Source organism: Watersipora subatra, chromosome 4 (genome assembly GCF_963576615.1).
Source record: "Watersipora subatra chromosome 4, tzWatSuba1.1, whole genome shotgun sequence".
Taxonomy (NCBI): Eukaryota; Metazoa; Bryozoa; class Gymnolaemata; order Cheilostomatida; family Watersiporidae; genus Watersipora; species Watersipora subatra.
The window spans coordinates 1801106-1826796 of record NC_088711.1 but is presented as its reverse complement, the minus strand read 5'-3'; the positions used below and the strand labels follow the sequence as shown (position 1 = coordinate 1826796).

At 33.6% G+C, this 25691-nt stretch overlaps 1 protein-coding gene across 1 annotated transcript; it reads left to right on the top strand.

The window, feature by feature from the left end:
- On the top strand, positions 1–24794 carry LOC137393420 (uncharacterized). The gene is made up of 7 exons (XM_068079969.1): positions 1–364; positions 576–764; positions 3973–4257; positions 5641–5861; positions 6313–8011; positions 21828–21869; positions 24078–24794. Exons 1-7 carry the CDS (start codon positions 55–57, stop codon positions 24122–24124), a joined length of 2793 nt encoding a protein of 930 aa, XP_067936070.1. The 5' UTR covers positions 1–54; the 3' UTR covers positions 24125–24794.
- The last annotated feature ends 897 nt before the right edge of the window (positions 24795–25691 follow it).

Genomic DNA, 25691 nt, shown 5'->3' with positions numbered 1-25691 from the left:
TTTTTTGCGAGACCCAATGGATAGATAACTGCAGTGCAAAGGAGTCCGCTGCCAATGGCCGACAACCTACATAGGTATGGCAGCAGAGAACAGCCATGCGATATAACGTACTCAAGTGATGACCTTGACCGTGTTATTGAGCATCCTGAAACATATGGGTACACGTGTTTGAGGTCTTGCAACAGTGAAACCGGGTCAGGAGAGGAGTATGATGATCTTGAAGAGTTTGCCAGATCAACTGAGCAGCGGCAGCACTCAACCATGTTCACCAACCATTATGATGAGTCGATCGATGCAGAATCGTCTTCCTCGTCTAATGAACTGTCATCTAGTGACGGGATGACTCTCAAATCAGTCAGCAAAGGTAATGCCCGACTGGTCTTCTTATGGAGCATGCTTCTTCTATCCATTTGCTCGTGTTAATACGTATAGGCAAATATAATGGCATCATATCCATATTCATCATATATGTCCTTCTATTAGGGTGTCCTAAAAGAATTTCTGGTGTAAGCGGTTATGACATTGTTAAATGCTGTCAATATTTTTACTGACGATTTTAATGTTTTCGTTTGTAGCCTCATATGGCTCTTCTCCAGAGGGTGAGCGCAAGCTCGAGGTGTGTCACGAGTATGATGAAGAACATACTGTTCAATCTTCTTCATCTGAGACATCACCACGAGAAGAACCGGAAAGGAATATGATGAAGAATTCATTCAGCAGGCATACATATAGTGGCGGGACTTTACCGACACCAGTTAATACCGGTGGGTGTAAATTCTCTATCCATATTCAGCAGGCATACATATAGTGGTGGGACTTTACCAACACCAGTTGATACCGGAGGGTGTGAATTCTCTATCCATATTTAGCAGGCATACATATAGTGGTGGGACTTTACCGGCACAAGTTAATACCGGTGGGTGTAAATTCTCTATCCATATTCAGCAGGCATACATATAGTGGTGGGACTTTACCAACACCAGTTGATACCGGTGGGTGTAAATTCTCTATCCATATTCAGCAGGCATACATATAGTGGTGGGACTTTACCGACACCAGTTGATACCGGTGGGTGTAAATTCTCTATCCATATTCAGCAGGCATACATATAGTGGTGGGACTTTACCGACACCAGTTGATACCGGTGGGTGTAAATTCTCTATCCATATTCAGCAGGCATACATATAGTGGTGGGACTTTACCGGCACAAATTAATACCGGTGGGTGTAAATTCTCTATCCATATTCAGCAGGCATACATATAGTGGTGGGACTTTACCGACACCAGTTGATACCGGTGGGTGTAAATTCTCTATCCATATTCAGCAGGCATACATATAGTGGTGGGACTTTACCGACACCAGTTGATACCGGTGGGTGTAAATTCTCTATCCATATTTAGTCGATGGGAATTCTGCCTGTGACTTGTGAACCTAGCTATTTTTCATTTGAGAAAATTTACAGTCGCTAGCCGTGCATACCGAATGTACCCGATTATAAGCCTATCTCGCATTTAAGTCGTCCCTGTAAATCGTAAGACTCCAAGCGTACCTATCAGGGTAAAATATTCTGGAAATGTAGTGGCTTTTGTAGACGTACAAAACTTTTCTGATTGAGTACAGTAGACGCTACTATAATGTACATGTATATCTTCTATAATGTAAATTCCAGATAATGTAAACATTTATGTGACCTTTTTGTTTTGTACTACTTGAAAATTCCGTATAACGTAAAATGTCAAGTTTTCAAATTCGATTTGAATTGTTAATCTATTTCACCGCACCTATGAGATAAAAAACGACACGCGTATAGCTTATATCTATCTTCTATCTATATATAAATCTCATTATTTGTTTTCAGTATTCGTGTAGTTTGGTATGTTCAGCTATAACTATTACCTCACATCGTTCAGTATTTGTGTAGTTTGGTATGTTCAGCTATAACTATTACCTCACATCGTTCAGTATTCGTGTAGTTTGGTATGTCCAGCTATAACTATTACCTCACATCGTTCAGTATTTGTGTAGTTTGGTATGTCCAGCTATAACTATTACCTCACATCGTTCAGTATTCGTGTAGTTTGGTATGTCCAGCTATAACTATTACCTCACATTGTTCAGTATTTGTGTAGTTTGGTATGTCCAGCTATAACTATTACCTCACATCGTTCAGTATTTGTGTAGTTTGGTATGTCCAGCTATAACTATTACCTCACATCGTTCAGTATTTGTGTAGTTTGGTATGTCCAGCTATAACTATTACCTCACATCGTTCAGTATTTGTGTAGTTTGGTATGTCCAGCTATAACTATTACCTCACATCGTTCAGTATTCGTGTAGTTTGGTATGTCCAGCTATAACTATTACCTCACATCGTTCAGTATTTGTGTAGTTTGGTATGTCCAGCTATAACTATTACCTCACATCGTTCAGTATTTGTGTAGTTTGGTATGTCCAGCTATAACTATTACCTCACATCGTTCAGTATTTGTGTAGTTTGGTATGTCCAGCTATAACTATTACCTCACATCGTTCAGTATTCGTGTAGTTTGGTATGTCCAGCTATAACTATTACCTCACATCGTTCAGTATTCGTGTAGTTTGGTATGTCCAGCTATAACTATTACCTCACATCGTTCAGTATTCGTGTAGTTTGGTATGTCCAGCTATAACTATTACCTCACATCGTTCAGTATTTGTGTAGTTTGGTATGTCCAGCTATAACTATTACCTCACATCGTTCAGTATTTGTGTAGTTTGGTATGTCCAGCTATAACTATTACCTCACATCGTTCAGTATTCGTGTAGTTTGGTATGTCCAGCTATAACTATTACCTCACATCGTTCAGTATTTGTGTAGTTTGGTATGTCCAGCTATAACTATTACCTCACATCGTTCAGTATTTGTGTAGTTTGGTATGTCCAGCTATAACTATTACCTCACATCGTTCAGTATTCGTGTAGTTTGGTATGTCCAGCTATAACTATTACCTCACATCGTTCAGTATTTGTGTAGTTTGGTATGTCCAGCTATAACTATTACCTCACATCGTTCAGTATTTGTGTAGTTTGGTATGTCCAGCTATAACTATTACCTCACATTGTTCAGTATTCGTGTAGTTTGGTATGTCCAGCTATAACTATTACCTCACATCGTTCAGTATTCATGTAGTTTGGTATGTCCAGCTATAACTATTACCTCACATCGTTCAGTATTTGTGTAGTTTGGTATGTCCAGCTATAACTATTACCTCACATCGTTCAGTATTTGTGTAGTTTGGTATGTCCAGCTATAACTATTACCTCACATCGTGCTGGATTGGAACTCACGAAGATTGCAGTCGCAGGATTGTAATTTAATTTTCTAACCACGAGTCTACGAAGGCTCAATTCATAAGGCTTATTATATACTGTACACACCCTTTTTCCGATTTCACACGCTAAATGACGTATTAATTGGGACTCTATTAACTCTATGAAACATGATGCTTTTTCATCCTCGCCGTACTAGGGCTAATTTGTTTTCCGCAAAGTGGTATCAACGATAATTTCTCTCGAAATTAAAATTTGGCCATTGTACAAAACTGACAGTAGCCAAAATAAGTATTATATCTAATTCTTTACTAATTTATATATATATTATAAATAGTTTAAAGAATCATTTCAAATAGCTTTAAAAACTAGGTAAGTACAAGCTATTCTTTAGACTATATATAGATTTGTCTCCATACTCATATATACATGTATATATAAGTATGGAGACGTGTATATCTTTTGATGAGAGCAGACCTATATCTGCTTAAACAAATTTATAGTGATTGACTGCTAAGTGTTCTTTATATTATGCTATAATCCATCTTATACCTTATATACCTTGGTGTATTGAGTGCTCGTTCTTTAGTCAACTGGTGTTCTAACGATAATATATATAAATATATATCATATAAATAAATTTATGATACATAATGTTACAGCCATCAAATTCCCCATCTCTAATACACACACGAACACCTTCAAAAGCTCATACAGTAGTTTGCACAGCTGCCCTGAGGATAGGCTAACCAGCTTCTCTACCAGTCAACCTGCAAGGCTCGAGCGAGGTTATGCCAACAGCAGCAACGCGAGCAAAACAGTGAGGGGAATGACTATTAGGGAGAGTCGAGATCGTGAAGTGAGGCTGGACATAGGCGACCCTGATTCAATTCCGTTACTTCCTGGTCACACATTGTGTAAGAGCTCATCTAGCTCCTTAACCAGAGGTCAGTTCCTTTCCTACCTCTTTCCCCTTGTCTTGCTAATGAGTCTAGCATTCGTAGATAGTAACCTGCTCTAGTTGGCACACAAATCATTTGTATGGTTTCATTCAACAAACATTTACAGAGTAAAATTTTGTATATTCAAGCACAAGAAACGTTCATTTATACAACTCTTGTATTAATTGGTGGCCTAGAAAAGTGCCATTGGGGTGTGTAAAGTGGCTGGATTGTGATTAATACCATTGTAACATGATAACCATTGTAACGTGATAACCATTGTAACATGATAACCATGGTAATATGACAACCATCATAACATAATAACCATTGTAACATGATAACCATTGTAACATGATAACCATGTTAATATGACAACCATCATAACATAATAACCATTGTAACATGATAACCATTGTAACGTGATAACCATTGTAACATGATAACCATCGTAACATGACAACCATCATAACATAATAACCATTGTAACATGATAACCATGGTAACCATTGTAACATGATAACCATGGTAACATGATAACCATTGTAGCATGATTACCGTTATAACATGATAACTATTATAACATGATAACTGTTGTCATGTTAGTCAAAAGTCATGTAGCAAAAGCCTCCAATCGCACTAAGGTGCAACCAATGTTTCAGGAATTGTATTCCTTTAAATTGAAAAGATAATTGCTCAGTAAATGGTTGATAAAAGGGTTTCTATCACCAAATAAGCAAAGCATTATTTGATCTGTTGGCTCTTCATCGTAAAATCTATACAATTTTTCATGATTTTATGACAAATTCAGGGTTAGGATTTGCTATGACACTCAAATGCGTAATCTAAAATTTAAAAAGCAGTTTGCTGGAGTGGTCTCGCTGAAGTCTGTGCTGGTGGTGTAGCATAGGAGGTTGTGTCTAAAAGGGTCTGGATACGTTGATGCATCTATTGTTGGGGGCATGTTTGTCTGACCATTCTAGCAGATATTCTTTGTATCATTTTTGGAGGGTGTTATTTGTGTGGAAATGTATGAAGTATCCTGCTCTTTCTCCGGAGTGTTCAGACAAGTATCTTACATGAGGAAACTTATAAAGTTGCTGAGTGAGCCAGCCACTGAAAGAGCGTAATAGCATACAGTGTGAACCTGTTTTCTGCCACTATCATCATTATTGTTTTCGATCTTATAAAGCGGACAAGCCTGCTTGTATCAAAACGGCTATACTGTGTTTTTGATGTGTATGAATTCCATTGAGCTTGTGTCTTTACAGAGTCTATTCTCTGTATCTTCAAACATCAAATGATTATATTTATCTCTTTGATTACGTCGAATGTTTTAGCCTTTCTGTTGAAGTCATAGTCTACGCTTTATTGACTTCTCTGTCATAGATGCTTCCCCAGTGCTACACACTTTGGACAAACAAAGCATCACCTCACGAGAAATGTCAGATATGAGCAGGCCAGGCTATGATCACAGACAATATGGCAGCCGAGATAGCCTGGAACACCAGCATCCCGCAAGGCAGAACTTCAGCGCTTCCATATCTGAGGGGTCAACTACAAGTCATTCAAATACGAAGACTGGCAATGGTAAAACAGGCCCAGTAGAGGTATGAATTAAGTTTATGTCCAACTCTCTATATACAGTTTCAAGTCTCTATGTCATCTCTGATTCTTTGTAGTCAAACCTAACTCTCTATGGTCTCCTTTGACTATCTATAGACAAACCTAACTCTCTATAGTCACCTCTGATTATCTATAGACAAACCTAACTCTCTATGGTCTCCTCTGACTATCTATAGACAAACCTAACTCTCTATGGTTACCTCTGACTATCTATAGACAAACCTAACTCTCTATAGTCACCTCTGACTATCTATAGACAAACCTAACTCTCTATAGTCACCTCTGACTATCTATAGACAAACCTAACACTCTATGGTCACCTTTGACTATCTATAGACAAACCTAACTTTCTATGGTCACCTCTGACCATCTATAGACAAACCTAATTTTCTGTGGTCACCTCTGACTCTTTACTTTTATGTCTCTTATTTGCAGTCAATCAATGAACTGGATAAGAAAAAGCTCAGAAAGCAGAAGAAAGCAGAAATTGCCAAAAATGCATGGACTACGGCTGATAGCAAAGTAGGTAGTATGCAAATAGATGCTATATTAGATTATTTAGGCGAAAAGAATACTGGGATTATAACTGGAAAAAAGAAAAAGGAAAAAAAGGACAATAAAAAAGAAATCGTAAGTAGTGACAAAAAACAAGAGCGTGATAGGAATGACGGTATGCTTCTGATCAACAAGAAGAAAGACTGTGCGGGTAACAACAGTAAGAGAAGACAAGGAAAGCAAGTGAATGTAGAGAATAAAGTAACAGTTAGCCCTAGTGAACTTAGTCTTAGCAAATCCGCGATTACACAAATGACCCTTAATAATCATGTGATCAGTCGTATTATATTACCTGGTGAGCAGGAGATTCGGGAGGCAGAGTTTCCGTACACTGAGAGAAACATTGATGAAGCCATAGAACAAAGTAAATCTCTAGCAGTCAAAGGTGAATCAGACGATGAAATTGTATCGAAGTCATCTGCTACTGAAATAGTCAATGAGCAAGGGGAGACGGAAGCTACAACTCCGCTTGCGTCTCAAACAATCAGTGTTACTTACAATATAAATCTAACTCCCGAGCCTCAGGAGTTAAAAGAGGGTGAATTTAAGGAAGTGGTACACAAGAAGAAAAAAGTGTATAGCAAACAATCAGGAAATGAAAGGGATGGAGCTACAGCCATTGTAGCTCCAACAGTCAGTGTACCTTCTGTTGCCAGTAAGCCAATGAACAAGCTTTCTCCAAAGCTAAAAGGGCTGTCAGTCTCTAGTCACAGGTCCGTATCTCCTACCCGTAAATACTCTGAGAATCTAACCGAGCACCCTAGCTCTAGTATTGAGGCTCAGTATGACTTTTGTGAGAAATCTTTTCCTACACTCTCTGGTGATCACAAGCCACAGATCGCCATGGTGTCCCCTTTCTGTAGTTCCTGGGCTGCTAAGGTGGCTTCAACTTCTGCGTCGATTCCTCAACCAGTGGCATCATGCAATGTGGCAGGCGATGGCGATCATTGCACTGACAGTAAGCCTCTTTCATCCATCAATTCGTGTGTGAAGCCGGCGGTTAGCGCTGTGATAGACTCTGCCACAGAAGTAGAAGCAGACAGTATGATTATATTAGACAATGGCATGACGCAGGCGGGCGAGTCACTAACTACTAACGTTTGTACGCTTACATACTCCGCTATAGATAGCTCCTCGGCAGTTATCAACCAAACAGAACGAAAGAGTTCGTCCTCGCCTTATGCGGATAAAACACCTGAGGACGTGTGTATGCTGGACAATGTGAATGTGCAGAATTTAAATGGAAACTATGTGGTGAGCCCTCGCATTACTACAAATCTTTCAATGCCAAGAGCTTCCAAGAAGTCAAATAAGGTTGTCGAGTTTGTTGGGCGATCATTTAATGAAAAGCATAAGACGTCTAGTCCAAACATACAATTTGGCTTTATTAGCAATGAAATATTGTCCCAGACATCTCTAGGCCAACAAGAAGAAGAGCCTGAGTCGCCAAGTGCTCCTCTCTGCCCATCTTCTAAGCCTGTAGATGTGTTGCCCTACCTATTGAAAATGAAAGATGAACCCTCAAGGTCCTTTTCCTACCCCATTTTCCTAAAGAAGTCAGTACAGATGTTGAAGAAAGGTGAGTGCGAGACGCTTTGTACTGAGGCTGCTTTATGTAGTATTGAGTAAATGCAGGTTCAGTCTTACCTTGGCTTTCTACCACGGTTCATTCTAAAAGGCTGTTCGAAGACTGAGTCGTTTGAATTCCGAAACAAATTATTGAATTACATATAATGTCAAGAGTTTTAATTTATTATAAGACTGAAAAATAGTATGTCAAATGTCTTTACATTATTTTACACCATAATCTGTAGGTCAATGGAGCAGATAATATCATAACATTTACTATATTCCTCTTAAGTACTTTAACAAAGGCGGCTAGAAACCCCAGTCTTGTCAGTTATGTCTGCAGAATTTCTTATTTGTCCAAACTCCCGTGGTAAAAATTAAGTGCAGAAATATCTTGTGTGATCATTTCTAATAAAATGTAAACATAATTTACAGTATTTTGTAAATCGCAACTAACAAAATTGGGCACAAGAGTTGAGTAGTAACATTAACCAACTCGACGGTTGGCACTTCAGCCACATTGTCAGACTTCTCAGCTTATCTCAGGGTTGTTTGACTTTTAAAGTTTAGCTTACATTTTAAATTCGCATCTATTTTTAACAGTATAATTTTGTTATTTTATTTTTCAGTAATTGTTTTGGTATTAGAAGAACAACAAGCCAGTTTAAACAGACACTCTCAATGCAAGCTTCAAGCTTTGACGTATGAAGGTCATATTTTCGGCAAATTACAGTCATGATATACGGTGTCAATTCCAACGATTAGCCAATGCGTGAATGTGAACCAAAAGTACTTCGGTTGGCGGCCATTTTAATACATTCTTCCCATTCCGTCAGCGTGCTACATGTTTTGGTTGCACAACATTGCAGATAATTATAAAGCAAAGTCATAGCATCGGTGCAAAAAAGTATATGTATTCCTGCATTATCATTCGAGCGGTGGTTATGGAATTGTACTAACCGGCTTGTGGATACACATTCCGGCGTGCTCTAGCAAAAATTCTTCCTTCACACCAATGGAAAATGAAGAGAATATTTCTTAAAAATTAGCTATTCTCAGAAATGATCAGTTTGAAAGCTATTAACACGTGCTCTGCTTTTATGAATAAGGAATTTAATTTTATAACTTTTAGATAATTTTAATATCATTATATACTGTTGTAGCCGATTCCGGTTGGTACTTTCTAGAGATTACGAAACACTGCCCATTTTCATGATGTGAAAATGTTTATAAAACCTAGTATGAAGTTTTACAAGAATATTAGTCAATCACCAATCTGTCATGTTACCTGCAGCTAATAATACAATAAAACGTGCTGTAAGTTAACCTTTAAACAGTCAAACACTTACATACAGTCAACACCTACCTACAGTCAAACACCTACCTACAGTCAAACACTTACCTACAGTCAACACCTACCTACAGTCAAACACTTACCTACAGTCAAACACTTACATACAGTCAACTCCTACCTACAGTCAAACACCTACCTACAGTCAAACACTTACATACAGTCAAACACCTACCTACAGTCAAACACTTACCTACAGTCAACACCTACCTACAGTCAAACACTTACCTACAGTCAAACACTTACATACAGTCAAACTCCTACCTACAGTCAAACACCTACCTACAGTCAAACACCTACCTACAGTCAAGCACCTACCTACAGTCAAACACCTACCTACAGTCAAACACCTACCTACAGTCAAACACTTACTTACAGTCAACACCTACCTACAGTCAAACACTTACCTACAGTCAAACACCTACTTACAGTCAAACACTTACCTACAGTCAAACACTTACCTTCAGTCAAACACTTGCATACAGTCGAACACTTACATACAGTCAAACACTTATATACAGTCGAACACTTACATACAGTCGGACACTTACATACAGTCAAACACCTGCATACAGTTAAACTTCTATATTCAAGTTTAATCTGTATTTTGAAACTGTTAGATGTTCTTAAAAGATTACATTATAATTGATTTAATTTGTTTGGCAACTCTAAAACCTAGCATAACTTCTCAATAAATATGTATAGCAATAAAGCAAATACATTGTATGCAACTCTAAAACCTAGCATAACTTCTCAATAAATATGTATAGCAATAAAGCAAATACATTGTATGCAACTCTAAAACCTAGCATAGCTTCTCAATAAATATGTATAACAATAAAGCAAATACATTGTATGCAACTCACAAACCTAGCATAACTTCTCAATAAATATGTATAACAGTAAAGCAAATACATTATATGGAACTCTAAAACCTAGCATAACTTCTCAATAAATATGTATAACAATAAAGCAAATACATTATATGCAACTCTAAAACCTAGCATAACTTCTCAATAAATATGTATAACAATAAAGCAAATACATTATATGGCACTCTAAAACCTAGCATAACTTCTCAATAAATATGTATAACAATAAAGCAAATACATTGTATGCAACTCACAAACCTAGCATAACTTCTCAATAAATATGTATAACAATGAAGCAAATACATTGTATGCAACTCTAAAACCTAGCATAACTTCTCAATAAATATGTATAACAATAAAGCAAATACATTGTATGCAACTTTAAAACCTAGCATAGCTTCTCAATAAATATGTATAACAATCACGCAAATACATTGTATGCAACTCTAAAACCTAGCATAACTTCTCAATAAATATGTATAACAATAAAGCAAATACGTTGTATGCAACTCTAAAACCTAGCATAGCTTCTCAATAAATATGTATAACAATGAAGCAAATACATTATATGAAACTCTAAAACCTAGCATAACTTCTCAATAAATATGTATAACAATAACGCAAATACATTGTATGCAACTCTAAAACCTAGCATAGCTTCTCAATAAATATGTATAACAATGAAGCAAATACATTATATGGAACTCTAAAACCTAGCATAACTTCTCAATAAATATGTATAACAATAAAGCAAATACATTATATGAAACTCTAAAACCTAGCATAACTTCTCAATAAATATGTATAACAATAAAGCAAATACGTTGTATGCAACTCTAAAACCTAGCATAGCTTCTCAATAAATATGTATAACAATGAAGCAAATACATTATATGAAACTCTAAAACCTAGCATAACTTCTCAATAAATATGTATAACAATGAAGCAAATACATTGTATGCAACTCTAAAACCTGGCATAACTTCTCAATAAATATGTATAACAATGAAGCAAATACATTGTATGCAACTCTAAAACCTAGCATAACTTCTCAATAAATATGTATAACAATAAAGCAAATACATTGTATGGAACTCTAAAACCTAGCATAACTTCTCAATAAATATGTATAACAATCACGCAAATACATTGTATGCAACTCTAAAACCTAGCATAGCTTCTCAATAAATATGTATAACAATGAAGCAAATACATTATATGAAACTCTAAAACCTAGCATAACTTCTCAATAAATATGTATAACAATAAAGCAAATACATTGTATGCAACTCTAAAACCTAGCATAGCTTCTCAATAAATATGTATAACAATGAAGCAAATACATTATATGGAACTCTAAAACCTAGCATAACTTCTCAATAAATATGTATAACAATAAAGCAAATACATTGTATGGAACTCTAAAACCTAGCATAGCTTCTCAATAAATATGTATAACAATGAAGCAAATACATTATATGAAACTCTAAAACCTAGCATAACTTCTCAATAAATATGTATAACAATAACGCAAATACATTGTATGCAACTCTAAAACCTAGCATAACTTCTCAATAAATATGTATAACAATAAAGCAAATACATTATATGGAACTCTAAAACCTAGCATAACTTCTCAATAAATATGTATAACAATAACGCAAATACATTGTATGCAACTCTAAAACCTAGCATAGCTTCTCAATAAATATGTATAACAATAAAGCAAATACATTATATGGAACTCTAAAACCTAGCATAACTTCTCAATAAATATGTATAACAATAACGCAAATACATTGTATGCAACTCTAAAACCTAGCATAGCTTCTCAATAAATATGTATAACAATGAAGCAAATACATTGTATGCAACTCTAAAACCTAGCATAACTTCTCAATAAATATGTATAACAATGAAGCAAATACATTATATGCAACTCTAAAACCTAGCATAACTTCTCAATAAATATGTATAACAATAACGCAAATACATTGTATGCAACTCTAAAACCTAGCATAGCTTCTCAATAAATATGTATAACAATGAAGCAAATACATTGTATGCAACTCTAAAACCTAGCATAACTTCTCAATAAATATGTATAACAATGAAGCAAATACATTATATGCAACTCTAAAACCTAGCATAACTTCTCAATAAATATGTATAACAATAAAGCAAATACATTGTATGGAACTCTAAAACCTAGCATAACTTCTCAATAAATATGTATAACAATCACGCAAATACATTGTATGCAACTCTAAAACCTAGCATAGCTTCTCAATAAATATGTATAACAATGAAGCAAATACATTATATGAAACTCTAAAACCTAGCATAACTTCTCAATAAATATGTATAACAATAAAGCAAATACATTGTATGCAACTCTAAAACCTAGCATAGCTTCTCAATAAATATGTATAACAATGAAGCAAATACATTATATGAAACTCTAAAACCTAGCATAACTTCTCAATAAATATGTATAACAATAAAGCAAATACATTATATGAAACTCTAAAACCTAGCATAACTTCTCAATAAATATGTATAACAATCACGCAAATACATTGTATGCAACTCTAAAACCTAGCATAGCTTCTCAATAAATATGTATAACAATGAAGCAAATACATTATATGGAACTCTAAAACCTAGCATAACTTCTCAATAAATATGTATAACAATAACGCAAATACATTGTATGCAACTCTAAAACCTAGCATAACTTCTCAATAAATATGTATAACAATAAAGCAAATACATTGTATGGAACTCTAAAACCTAGCATAACTTCTCAATAAATATGTATAACAATCACGCAAATACATTGTATGCAACTCTAAAACCTAGCATAGCTTCTCAATAAATATGTATAACAATGAAGCAAATACATTATATGGAACTCTAAAACCTAGCATAACTTCTCAATAAATATGTATAACAATAACGCAAATACATTGTATGCAACTCTAAAACCTAGCATAGCTTCTCAATAAATATGTATAACAATGAAGCAAATACATTATATGGAACTCTAAAACCTAGCATAACTTCTCAATAAATATGTATAACAATAGCGCAAATACATTATATGAAACTCTAAAACCTAGCATAACTTCTCAATAAATATGTATAACAATGAAGCAAATACATTATATGGAACTCTAAAACCTAGCATAACTTCTCAATAAATATGTATAACAATAAAGCAAATACATTATATGCAACTCTAAAACCTAGCATAACTTCTCAATAAATATGTATAACAATAAAGCAAATACGTTGTATGCAACTCTAAAACCTAGCATAACTTCTCAATAAATATGTATAACAATGAAGCAAATACATTATATGGAACTCTAAAACCTAGCATAACTTCTCAATAAATATGTATAACAATAACGCAAATACATTATATGCAACTCTAAAACCTAGCATAACTTCTCAATAAATATGTATAACAATAAAGCAAATACATTATATGGCACTCTAAAACCTAGCATAACTTCTCAATAAATATGTATAACAATAAAGCAAATACATTGTATGCAACTCACAAACCTAGCATAACTTCTCAATAAATATGTATAACAATGAAGCAAATACATTGTATGCAACTCTAAAACCTAGCATAACTTCTCAATAAATATGTATAACAATAAAGCAAATACATTGTATGCAACTTTAAAACCTAGCATAGCTTCTCAATAAATATGTATAACAATCACGCAAATACATTGTATGCAACTCTAAAACCTAGCATAACTTCTCAATAAATATGTATAACAATAAAGCAAATACGTTGTATGCAACTCTAAAACCTAGCATAGCTTCTCAATAAATATGTATAACAATGAAGCAAATACATTATATGAAACTCTAAAACCTAGCATAACTTCTCAATAAATATGTATAACAATAACGCAAATACATTGTATGCAACTCTAAAACCTAGCATAGCTTCTCAATAAATATGTATAACAATGAAGCAAATACATTATATGGAACTCTAAAACCTAGCATAACTTCTCAATAAATATGTATAACAATAAAGCAAATACATTATATGAAACTCTAAAACCTAGCATAACTTCTCAATAAATATGTATAACAATAAAGCAAATACGTTGTATGCAACTCTAAAACCTAGCATAGCTTCTCAATAAATATGTATAACAATGAAGCAAATACATTATATGAAACTCTAAAACCTAGCATAACTTCTCAATAAATATGTATAACAATGAAGCAAATACATTGTATGCAACTCTAAAACCTAGCATAACTTCTCAATAAATATGTATAACAATGAAGCAAATACATTGTATGCAACTCTAAAACCTAGCATAACTTCTCAATAAATATGTATAACAATAAAGCAAATACATTGTATGGAACTCTAAAACCTAGCATAACTTCTCAATAAATATGTATAACAATCACGCAAATACATTGTATGCAACTCTAAAACCTAGCATAGCTTCTCAATAAATATGTATAACAATGAAGCAAATACATTATATGAAACTCTAAAACCTAGCATAACTTCTCAATAAATATGTATAACAATAAAGCAAATACATTGTATGCAACTCTAAAACCTAGCATAGCTTCTCAATAAATATGTATAACAATGAAGCAAATACATTATATGGAACTCTAAAACCTAGCATAACTTCTCAATAAATATGTATAACAATAAAGCAAATACATTGTATGGAACTCTAAAACCTAGCATAGCTTCTCAATAAATATGTATAACAATGAAGCAAATACATTATATGAAACTCTAAAACCTAGCATAACTTCTCAATAAATATGTATAACAATAACGCAAATACATTGTATGCAACTCTAAAACCTAGCATAACTTCTCAATAAATATGTATAACAATAAAGCAAATACATTATATGGAACTCTAAAACCTAGCATAACTTCTCAATAAATATGTATAACAATAACGCAAATACATTGTATGCAACTCTAAAACCTAGCATAGCTTCTCAATAAATATGTATAACAATAAAGCAAATACATTATATGGAACTCTAAAACCTAGCATAACTTCTCAATAAATATGTATAACAATAACGCAAATACATTGTATGCAACTCTAAAACCTAGCATAGCTTCTCAATAAATATGTATAACAATGAAGCAAATACATTGTATGCAACTCTAAAACCTAGCATAACTTCTCAATAAATATGTATAACAATGAAGCAAATACATTATATGCAACTCTAAAACCTAGCATAACTTCTCAATAAATATGTATAACAATAACGCAAATACATTGTATGCAACTCTAAAACCTAGCATAGCTTCTCAATAAATATGTATAACAATGAAGCAAATACATTGTATGCAACTCTAAAACCTAGCATAACTTCTCAATAAATATGTATAACAATGAAGCAAATACATTATATGCAACTCTAAAACCTAGCATAACTTCTCAATAAATATGTATAACAATAAAGCAAATACATTGTATGGAACTCTAAAACCTAGCATAACTTCTCAATAAATATGTATAACAATCACGCAAATACATTGTATGCAACTCTAAAACCTAGCATAGCTTCTCAATAAATATGTATAACAATGAAGCAAATACATTATATGAAACTCTAAAACCTAGCATAACTTCTCAATAAATATGTATAACAATAAAGCAAATACATTGTATGCAACTCTAAAACCTAGCATAGCTTCTCAATAAATATGTATAACAATGAAGCAAATACATTATATGAAACTCTAAAACCTAGCATAACTTCTCAATAAATATGTATAACAATAAAGCAAATACATTATATGAAACTCTAAAACCTAGCATAACTTCTCAATAAATATGTATAACAATCACGCAAATACATTGTATGCAACTCTAAAACCTAGCATAGCTTCTCAATAAATATGTATAACAATGAAGCAAATACATTATATGGAACTCTAAAACCTAGCATAACTTCTCAATAAATATGTATAACAATAACGCAAATACATTGTATGCAACTCTAAAACCTAGCATAACTTCTCAATAAATATGTATAACAATAAAGCAAATACATTGTATGGAACTCTAAAACCTAGCATAACTTCTCAATAAATATGTATAACAATCACGCAAATACATTGTATGCAACTCTAAAACCTAGCATAGCTTCTCAATAAATATGTATAACAATGAAGCAAATACATTATATGGAACTCTAAAACCTAGCATAACTTCTCAATAAATATGTATAACAATAACGCAAATACATTGTATGCAACTCTAAAACCTAGCATAGCTTCTCAATAAATATGTATAACAATGAAGCAAATACATTATATGGAACTCTAAAACCTAGCATAACTTCTCAATAAATATGTATAACAATAGCGCAAATACATTATATGAAACTCTAAAACCTAGCATAACTTCTCAATAAATATGTATAACAATGAAGCAAATACATTATATGGAACTCTAAAACCTAGCATAACTTCTCAATAAATATGTATAACAATAAAGCAAATACATTATATGCAACTCTAAAACCTAGCATAACTTCTCAATAAATATGTATAACAATAAAGCAAATACGTTGTATGCAACTCTAAAACCTAGCATAACTTCTCAATAAATATGTATAACAATGAAGCAAATACATTATATGGAACTCTAAAACCTAGCATAACTTCTCAATAAATATGTATAACAATAACGCAAATACATTATATGCAACTCTAAAACCTAGCATAACTTCTCAATAAATATGTATAACAATAAAGCAAATACATTATATGGCACTCTAAAACCTAGCATAACTTCTCAATAAATATGTATAACAATAAAGCAAATACATTGTATGCAACTCACAAACCTAGCATAACTTCTCAATAAATATGTATAACAATGAAGCAAATACATTGTATGCAACTCTAAAACCTAGCATAACTTCTCAATAAATATGTATAACAATAAAGCAAATACATTGTATGCAACTCTAAAACCTAGCATAGCTTCTCAATAAATATGTATAACAATCACGCAAATACATTGTATGCAACTCTAAAACCTAGCATAACTTCTCAATAAATATGTATAACAATAAAGCAAATACGTTGTATGCAACTCTAAAACCTAGCATAGCTTCTCAATAAATATGTATAACAATGAAGCAAATACATTATATGAAACTCTAAAACCTAGCATAACTTCTCAATAAATATGTATAACAATAACGCAAATACATTGTATGCAACTCTAAAACCTAGCATAGCTTCTCAATAAATATGTATAACAATGAAGCAAATACATTATATGGAACTCTAAAACCTAGCATAACTTCTCAATAAATATGTATAACAATAAAGCAAATACATTATATGAAACTCTAAAACCTAGCATAACTTCTCAATAAATATGTATAACAATAAAGCAAATACGTTGTATGCAACTCTAAAACCTAGCATAGCTTCTCAATAAATATGTATAACAATGAAGCAAATACATTATATGAAACTCTAAAACCTAGCATAACTTCTCAATAAATATGTATAACAATGAAGCAAATACATTGTATGCAACTCTAAAACCTAGCATAACTTCTCAATAAATATGTATAACAATGAAGCAAATACATTGTATGCAACTCTAAAACCTAGCATAACTTCTCAATAAATATGTATAACAATAAAGCAAATACATTGTATGGAACTCTAAAACCTAGCATAACTTCTCAATAAATATGTATAACAATCACGCAAATACATTGTATGCAACTCTAAAACCTAGCATAGCTTCTCAATAAATATGTATAACAATGAAGCAAATACATTATATGAAACTCTAAAACCTAGCATAACTTCTCAATAAATATGTATAACAATAAAGCAAATACATTGTATGCAACTCTAAAACCTAGCATAGCTTCTCAATAAATATGTATAACAATGAAGCAAATACATTATATGGAACTCTAAAACCTAGCATAACTTCTCAATAAATATGTATAACAATAACGCAAATACATTGTATGCAACTCTAAAACCTAGCATAACTTCTCAATAAATATGTATAACAATAAAGCAAATACATTATATGGAACTCTAAAACCTAGCATAACTTCTCAATAAATATGTATAACAATAACGCAAATACATTGTATGCAACTCTAAAACCTAGCATAGCTTCTCAATAAATATGTATAACAATAAAGCAAATACATTATATGGAACTCTAAAACCTAGCATAACTTCTCAATAAATATGTATAACAATAACGCAAATACATTGTATGCAACTCTAAAACCTAGCATAGCTTCTCAATAAATATGTATAACAATGAAGCAAATACATTGTATGCAACTCTAAAACCTAGCATAACTTCTCAATAAATATGTATAACAATGAAGCAAATACATTATATGCAACTCTAAAACCTAGCATAACTTCTCAATAAATATGTATAACAATAAAGCAAATACATTGTATGGAACTCTAAAACCTAGCATAACTTCTCAATAAATATGTATAACAATCACGCAAATACATTGTATGCAACTCTAAAACCTAGCATAGCTTCTCAATAAATATGTATAACAATGAAGCAAATACATTATACGAAACTCTAAAACCTAGCATAACTTCTCAATAAATATGTATAACAATAAAGCAAATACATTGTATGCAACTCTAAAACCTAGCATAGCTTCTCAATAAATATGTATAACAATGAAGCAAATACATTATATGAAACTCTAAAACCTAGCATAACTTCTCAATAAATATGTATAACAATAAAGCAAATACATTATATGAAACTCTAAAACCTAGCATAACTTCTCAATAAATATGTATAACAATCACGCAAATACATTGTATGCAACTCTAAAACCTAGCATAGCTTCTCAATAAATATGTATAACAATGAAGCAAATACATTATATGGAACTCTAAAACCTAGCATAACTTCTCAATAAATATGTATAACAATAACGCAAATACATTGTATGCAACTCTAAAACCTAGCATAACTTCTCAATAAATATGTATAACAATAAAGCAAATACATTGTATGGAACTCTAAAACCTAGCATAACTTCTCAATAAATATGTATAACAATCACGCAAATACATTGTATGCAACTCTAAAACCTAGCATAGCTTCTCAATAAATATGTATAACAATGAAGCAAATACATTATATGGAACTCTAAAACCTAGCATAACTTCTCAATAAATATGTATAACAATAACGCAAATACATTGTATGCAACTCTAAAACCTAGCATAGCTTCTCAATAAATATGTATAACAATGAAGCAAATACATTATATGGAACTCTAAAACCTAGCATAACTTCTCAATAAATATGTATAACAATAGCGCAAATACATTATATGAAACTCTAAAACCTAGCATAACTTCTCAATAAATATGTATAACAATGAAGCAAATACATTATATGGAACTCTAAAACCTAGCATAACTTCTCAATAAATATGTATAACAATAAAGCAAATACATTATATGCAACTCTAAAACCTAGCATAACTTCTCAATAAATATGTATAACAATAAAGCAAATACGTTGTATGCAACTCTAAAACCTAGCATAACTTCTCAATAAATATGTATAACAATGAAGCAAATACATTATATGGAACTCTAAAACCTAGCATAACTTCTCAATAAATATGTATAACAATAACGCAAATACATTATATGCAACTCTAAAACCTAGCATAGCTTCTCAATAAATATGTATAACAATAAAGCAAATACGTTGTATGCAACTCTAAAACCTAGCATAACTTCTCAATAAATATGTATAACAATGAAGCAAATACATTATATGGAACTCTAAAACCTAGCATAACTTCTCAATAAATATGTATAACAATAACGCAAATACATTATATGCAACTCTAAAACCTAGCATAGCTTCTCAATAAATATGTATAACAATAAAGCAAATACGTTGTATGCAACTCTAAAACCTAGCATAACTTCTCAATAAATATGTATAACAATAACGCAAATACATTGTATGCAACTCTAACACCTAGCATAACTTCTCAATAAATATGTATAACAATGAAGCAAATACATTATATGGAACTCTAAAACCTAGCATAACTTCTCAATAAATATGTATAACAATAACGCAAATACATTATATGGAACTCTAAAACCTAGCATAACTTCTCAATAAATATGTATAACAATAACGCAAATACATTGTATGCAACTCTAACACCTAGCATAACTTCTCAATAAATATGTATAACAATAACGCAAATACATTGTATGCAACTCTAAAACCTAGCATAGCTTCTCAATAAATATGTATAACAATAAAGCAAATACATTGTATGGAAATGTATAGGGATATGCAAACAATATATATAGTATAGGGATATTTGTTGTTAGGCTTATCGTACTTTCACGGATTGCACACTACAAGAAGACATAAGGAAAAAGCGATTCTTGTATTTTTAACAGTAATATTTTACAATTTTTATATTTAGTTTACTTTATTAATTGTAGCTTTTTATTTTTACTATAATAAATATTTACCATGCTCAAGATGGTCAACCTGCACAACGATTTACTCCAAATGTTGGTTTTTAAATAGGTTTCTTTGTAATTTTTGTGTGTTGTGTCGTACAGGACTGGGTGTGCCCTTATTGAATATATGAAAAATTTAGTGCGCATTTTCATGATGTTTCAATCGTAACAAAATAACAAAATGTAGTTGCTGTACATTGGTGAACATCAATACGAAAAAATTACCGGTCATAGAATTGCATTCTGGGAAAAACCAACTAATCGAAATGCATCTCGCACGCGATAAAGTTGTGATAGAGAATGTCTAGCGTTATTGCTCTGCATGAGCTCACTCGGCGAGTTCTAGCGCAGATTAGCGCCATGCAGCGCAATATCGCACTAAATATCGCCAAGCGTGTTTCCACCTTTACTCATATGTGGTACACATCAGGTTGCGCAATGGTGTATTTGTGTAGTGCTTGGATTTTAATTATTCCTCTCACAATTAATTATGTTAATTATATCACTCATAATTGTATTAGAATTACGGTGGTTGTTCCTTGATTGGGGTCTTCAATGGTACAAGATAACCAAGGTTAGGGTTCTTTGACAGCGAATAAGCACATTTATGTGGATACGTCATTACAAGTTATCAATAGTTCATGTTAATAGGCTACAACAACCATACACTTTCCCTATAACAAACAGTTTAGGTTCATGCCAAAAATGTTTTATTGGATTCATTCTCAGGTTCATCCTCTACACAATGGATTAATAACCTTGTCAGTCACGTATCAGTCAAAGTGACATTGAGAGAATAACTCTATGTTTGGTTGTAAACTATTCAATCATAAATATTGACATCGAAAGCCCTTGTTTTAAGTATTTGTCTTCCAATAGTCTGGGGTACAAATGGTTCATAGCAGGGCGAGTGTTTGCTTGCCGTACTAAACTCTATGAGATCCCTGGTTATTGCGAGCCGACAGCTTATCTTATCCTTGTCTGTTTGTACATCATTTCATCGTCTCATTTCTATATTTCTTAGAGTTCAGTGTGACCATACAACAGTGGAAGAGAGGCACAGCTGGTAAGTGAGGACTGTACATGAGGCCCGTGTATGTAAAGGATGGTTTATGTGAGATATTCTATTAGTTGTCCGCTTCAGTAATGACTTGTCGTGGTTTCTAATTGCTACCCGTGAACTTCAATCTGATAACAGAAGGTATTCTCACACAACTGTTGAAGTAGTTCCTGCACTACTAGGTATAGAGTCATTCTATAAGCTTCACGCTCATCTAACAGTTCGAATTGTTTTACCTGTCTTGTTTTTAAAGCTTGAGGTGATCTGACTGCCAGGATGTTTCAAGATTAACATTGACAAAACTTGATTGTTGTTAAAACGCTCAGAAGAAAAATACATGCCGAAATGACATCACTAGTTGCGTGGATGTCTCTTTCCTTATTGATATCGACTATTGCGTTCAAGTTACATCGTTATGCGTCTCTATGCTGTCAGTCTCTTTGTTGAAGCGCAACTATAGACCTCATACTCGCACTTTCACTTGAATCTCAGCGTTTTAACTTCAATAAAGTTTCCGATTTTAATCTTGAAACATTTTCGCAGTCGGATTACATCAAACGTTAGAAACAATCGCAAATCATAGAAAAATATCGATATTTTCTGATAAAATCTAGTAACACTTTGTGCAAGTTTAACTCAAATATTAGGCGTGTTCACAAGCTGCTCTATGATAGGCTGCTCTATGATAAGCTGCTCTATGATAGGCTGCTCTATGATAAGCTGCTCTATGATAGGCTGCTCTATGATAAGCTGCTCTATGATAGGCTGCTCTATGATAAGCTGCTCTATGATAGGCTGCTCTATGATAAGCTGCTCTATGATAGGCTGCTCTATGATAAGCTGCTCTATGATAAGCTGCTCTATGATAAGCTGCTCTATGATAAGCTGCTCTATGATAAGCTGCTCTATGATAGGCTGCTCTATGATAAGCTGCTCTATGATAAGCTGCTCTATGATAGGCTGCTCTATGATAGGCTGCTCTATGATAGGCTGCTCTATGATAGGCTGCTCTATGATAAGCTGCTCTATGATAGGCTGCTCTATGATAAGCTGCTCTATGATAAGCTGCTCTATGATAAGCTGCTCTATGATAGGCTGCTCTATGATAGGCTGCTCTATGATAGGCTGCTCTATGATAGGCTGCTCTATGATAAGCTGCTCTATGATAAGCTGCTCTATGATAGGCTGCTCTATGATAAGCTGCTCTATGATAGGCTGCTCTATGATAGGCTGCTATATGATAGGCTGCTCTATGATAGGCTGCTCTATGATAGGCTGCTCTATGATAAGCTGCTCTATGATAAGCTGCTCTATGATAGGCTGCTCTATGATAAGCTGCTCTATGATAAGCTGCTCTATGATAGGCTGCTCTATGATAAGCTGCTCTATGATAGGCTGCTCTATGATAAGCTGCTCTATGATAGGCTGCTCTATGATAAGCTGCTCTATGATAGGCTGCTCTATGATAAGCTGCTCTATGATAAGCTGCTCTATGATAAGCTGCTCTATGATAAGCTGCTCTATGATAAGCTGCTCTATGATAAGCTGCTCTATGATAAGTTATTATTAGTAACAAATATGAAAGTGTTTCTTACGTTTCCTCGAGACAAAACAATAAACATACAACAATAAACTTGATGCTGTAGGAATCATCCAGAATGAGGTATAAACTTTTGTTATTATCATTTGTCAAACATATTTGTCAGAAGCTGAGCAGCACAGAATGTGACGCTATATGAAGTTTAAATCAAGACCTGAAGAGGTGTTATGATGCTTTGCTTTTAGCCATCTCAGAGATAAAACTAGCCTCAGGCCATAACACTGCCACAAAGTGTGCTAGCACTCTAGTAATATATTGTTGGAAATGAGTTGGCAATCAAATTTTGTTGACCAATTATGGAGTCCCGTAGGCAGCATGTTTCATTTTATATTATATTGTCACGAGTAGTGCTACTGCTTTTATATATGTAGCTAGCGGCTGACAATTATTCTTTTAGAGGGGGAAGAAAGTTGGTGAAGAACTATCAACTTGGTATCTATTCACACGTTGATAAAGCGCTTTCTGCATGCCTACATACTTACATATTTACACACTTGCATATTTACACACTTGCATATTTACACACATACATATTTACACACTTGCATATTTGCACACTTGCATGTCTATACCGTCTACACATTTCATACCGGTATGAATAATTTCTGTTGCAGGTCATTCTGGTGGACCAAAGGTGCTACGCTGGTCACCCGACCTCTGAGAAAGCATAGCGGCCTGTTATAAGCTCATCGCCTGCTGCTGGCAGCTATTTGTCTTGCTAGCTCATTGGCCATCGCTCATACGGACTTATGCAATAATTATATAGCCCAATCAGGTTGTTTATACCTGATGCATAGTATTATAAATAGCCAAAGATCGTTTCTGTCATGACATCATTGGGGACATGCTCTGGCTATGTATTCCTTCGGTTGATTGGTGAAATGGCTATGTATTCCTTCGGTTGATTGGTGAAAAATTGATTGTTATCCCCTCATGTTATTATTTGAAAGTAGTTGGTAGTTTGAGATTTGCTCAACAAACATTTTTGTGAACATGATTTTATGTTCTGTTGACTTGATCTTACTTGATGTTACTTGATTTCAGGTTTGCTATAGTTATTTTGTGGTGCGAGTTAAATTGATGGGATGGCACATCGGGTTGAATTTTATAAGACGTGTACGATATTCGGACTGTATCATCATATGGCATATTTAAGTGTGAGTGTGCGGATATTTGCTTGCAAAGGTAATCGCTTTTTCTCAATAGCGTCTCCATGATTCATATGTATTTTTATGAATTTTAAATGAATGGAGTATGAAAATTGACACTCTTATCAATGTTGGTGCACAGCTGTTTTGGCTGCAATGTGTGTATGTAATTAATAAACTTGTACATCCATCTGTTCCCGTTGGTTCAGCCATTATTGGAATTGAAGTTCCTTGATAGACATTTATAACTTTACAGATACCTGTATGCCTTGGTGACAGCCTAGCAGCTACTATGAGTGCAAATAGGATAGATAATATAGCCTATTTGTACTCCATTAACATTTTATATTCAACTCACAACAATGTCTTTGCATCCAATTGGCATTTGCATGTAATAGAGGAGACCAGCCAAATCACCTAAATTAATACTACACAAATAAAGGTTGACCGTAAGCAACCTGACTACCTCTTCAGTCGTTATGGATCAGATACCTTCAAAAGTTGAGGTATGATCCACGGGAACGATTACAGCAGTAGGTTGCATGTACAATCAACATTTAAGCTATATTACATATAAAAAATTGTTTTGTTCGGGGTAAACTGGGTTGGTAGGTAACCTGACTACAGCTCTGTCTTGCGTGTCTAACACAGGTATTACAGTTCTCTCGCAGAAATCCTCTCCTAACGTAGCTCGGACACCCTCATATCACTAGTAATTGTACATTATATCAACATTAGAAGGTGTGGAATGACACAACTCGAATACTGGTGAGCAGCCTGCGAATGCAGTTGAGATTGTTCTTGAATGGCTGGAGCGCTATTAAAAACTGCACAGGCCTGTGCTGGACTACTACATAGTTTGATTTTAAACAATGGCCATGTGCTCAGGTTTGAGCGCCATCGTAGTATGACATCTTCCACTTTACCAGCAATCACTGGCTAATGCAGAATCCAAGATGGAGAAAACAGCGAAATAGCAAAAATAATTTTGCCATCAGCTTCTGCATCTACCTCGCCTCCCGATAGGAAGTTCCGGAAAGCTTTCTTTCTCCAGATCTTATGTAGAACTTCCCATTCAAT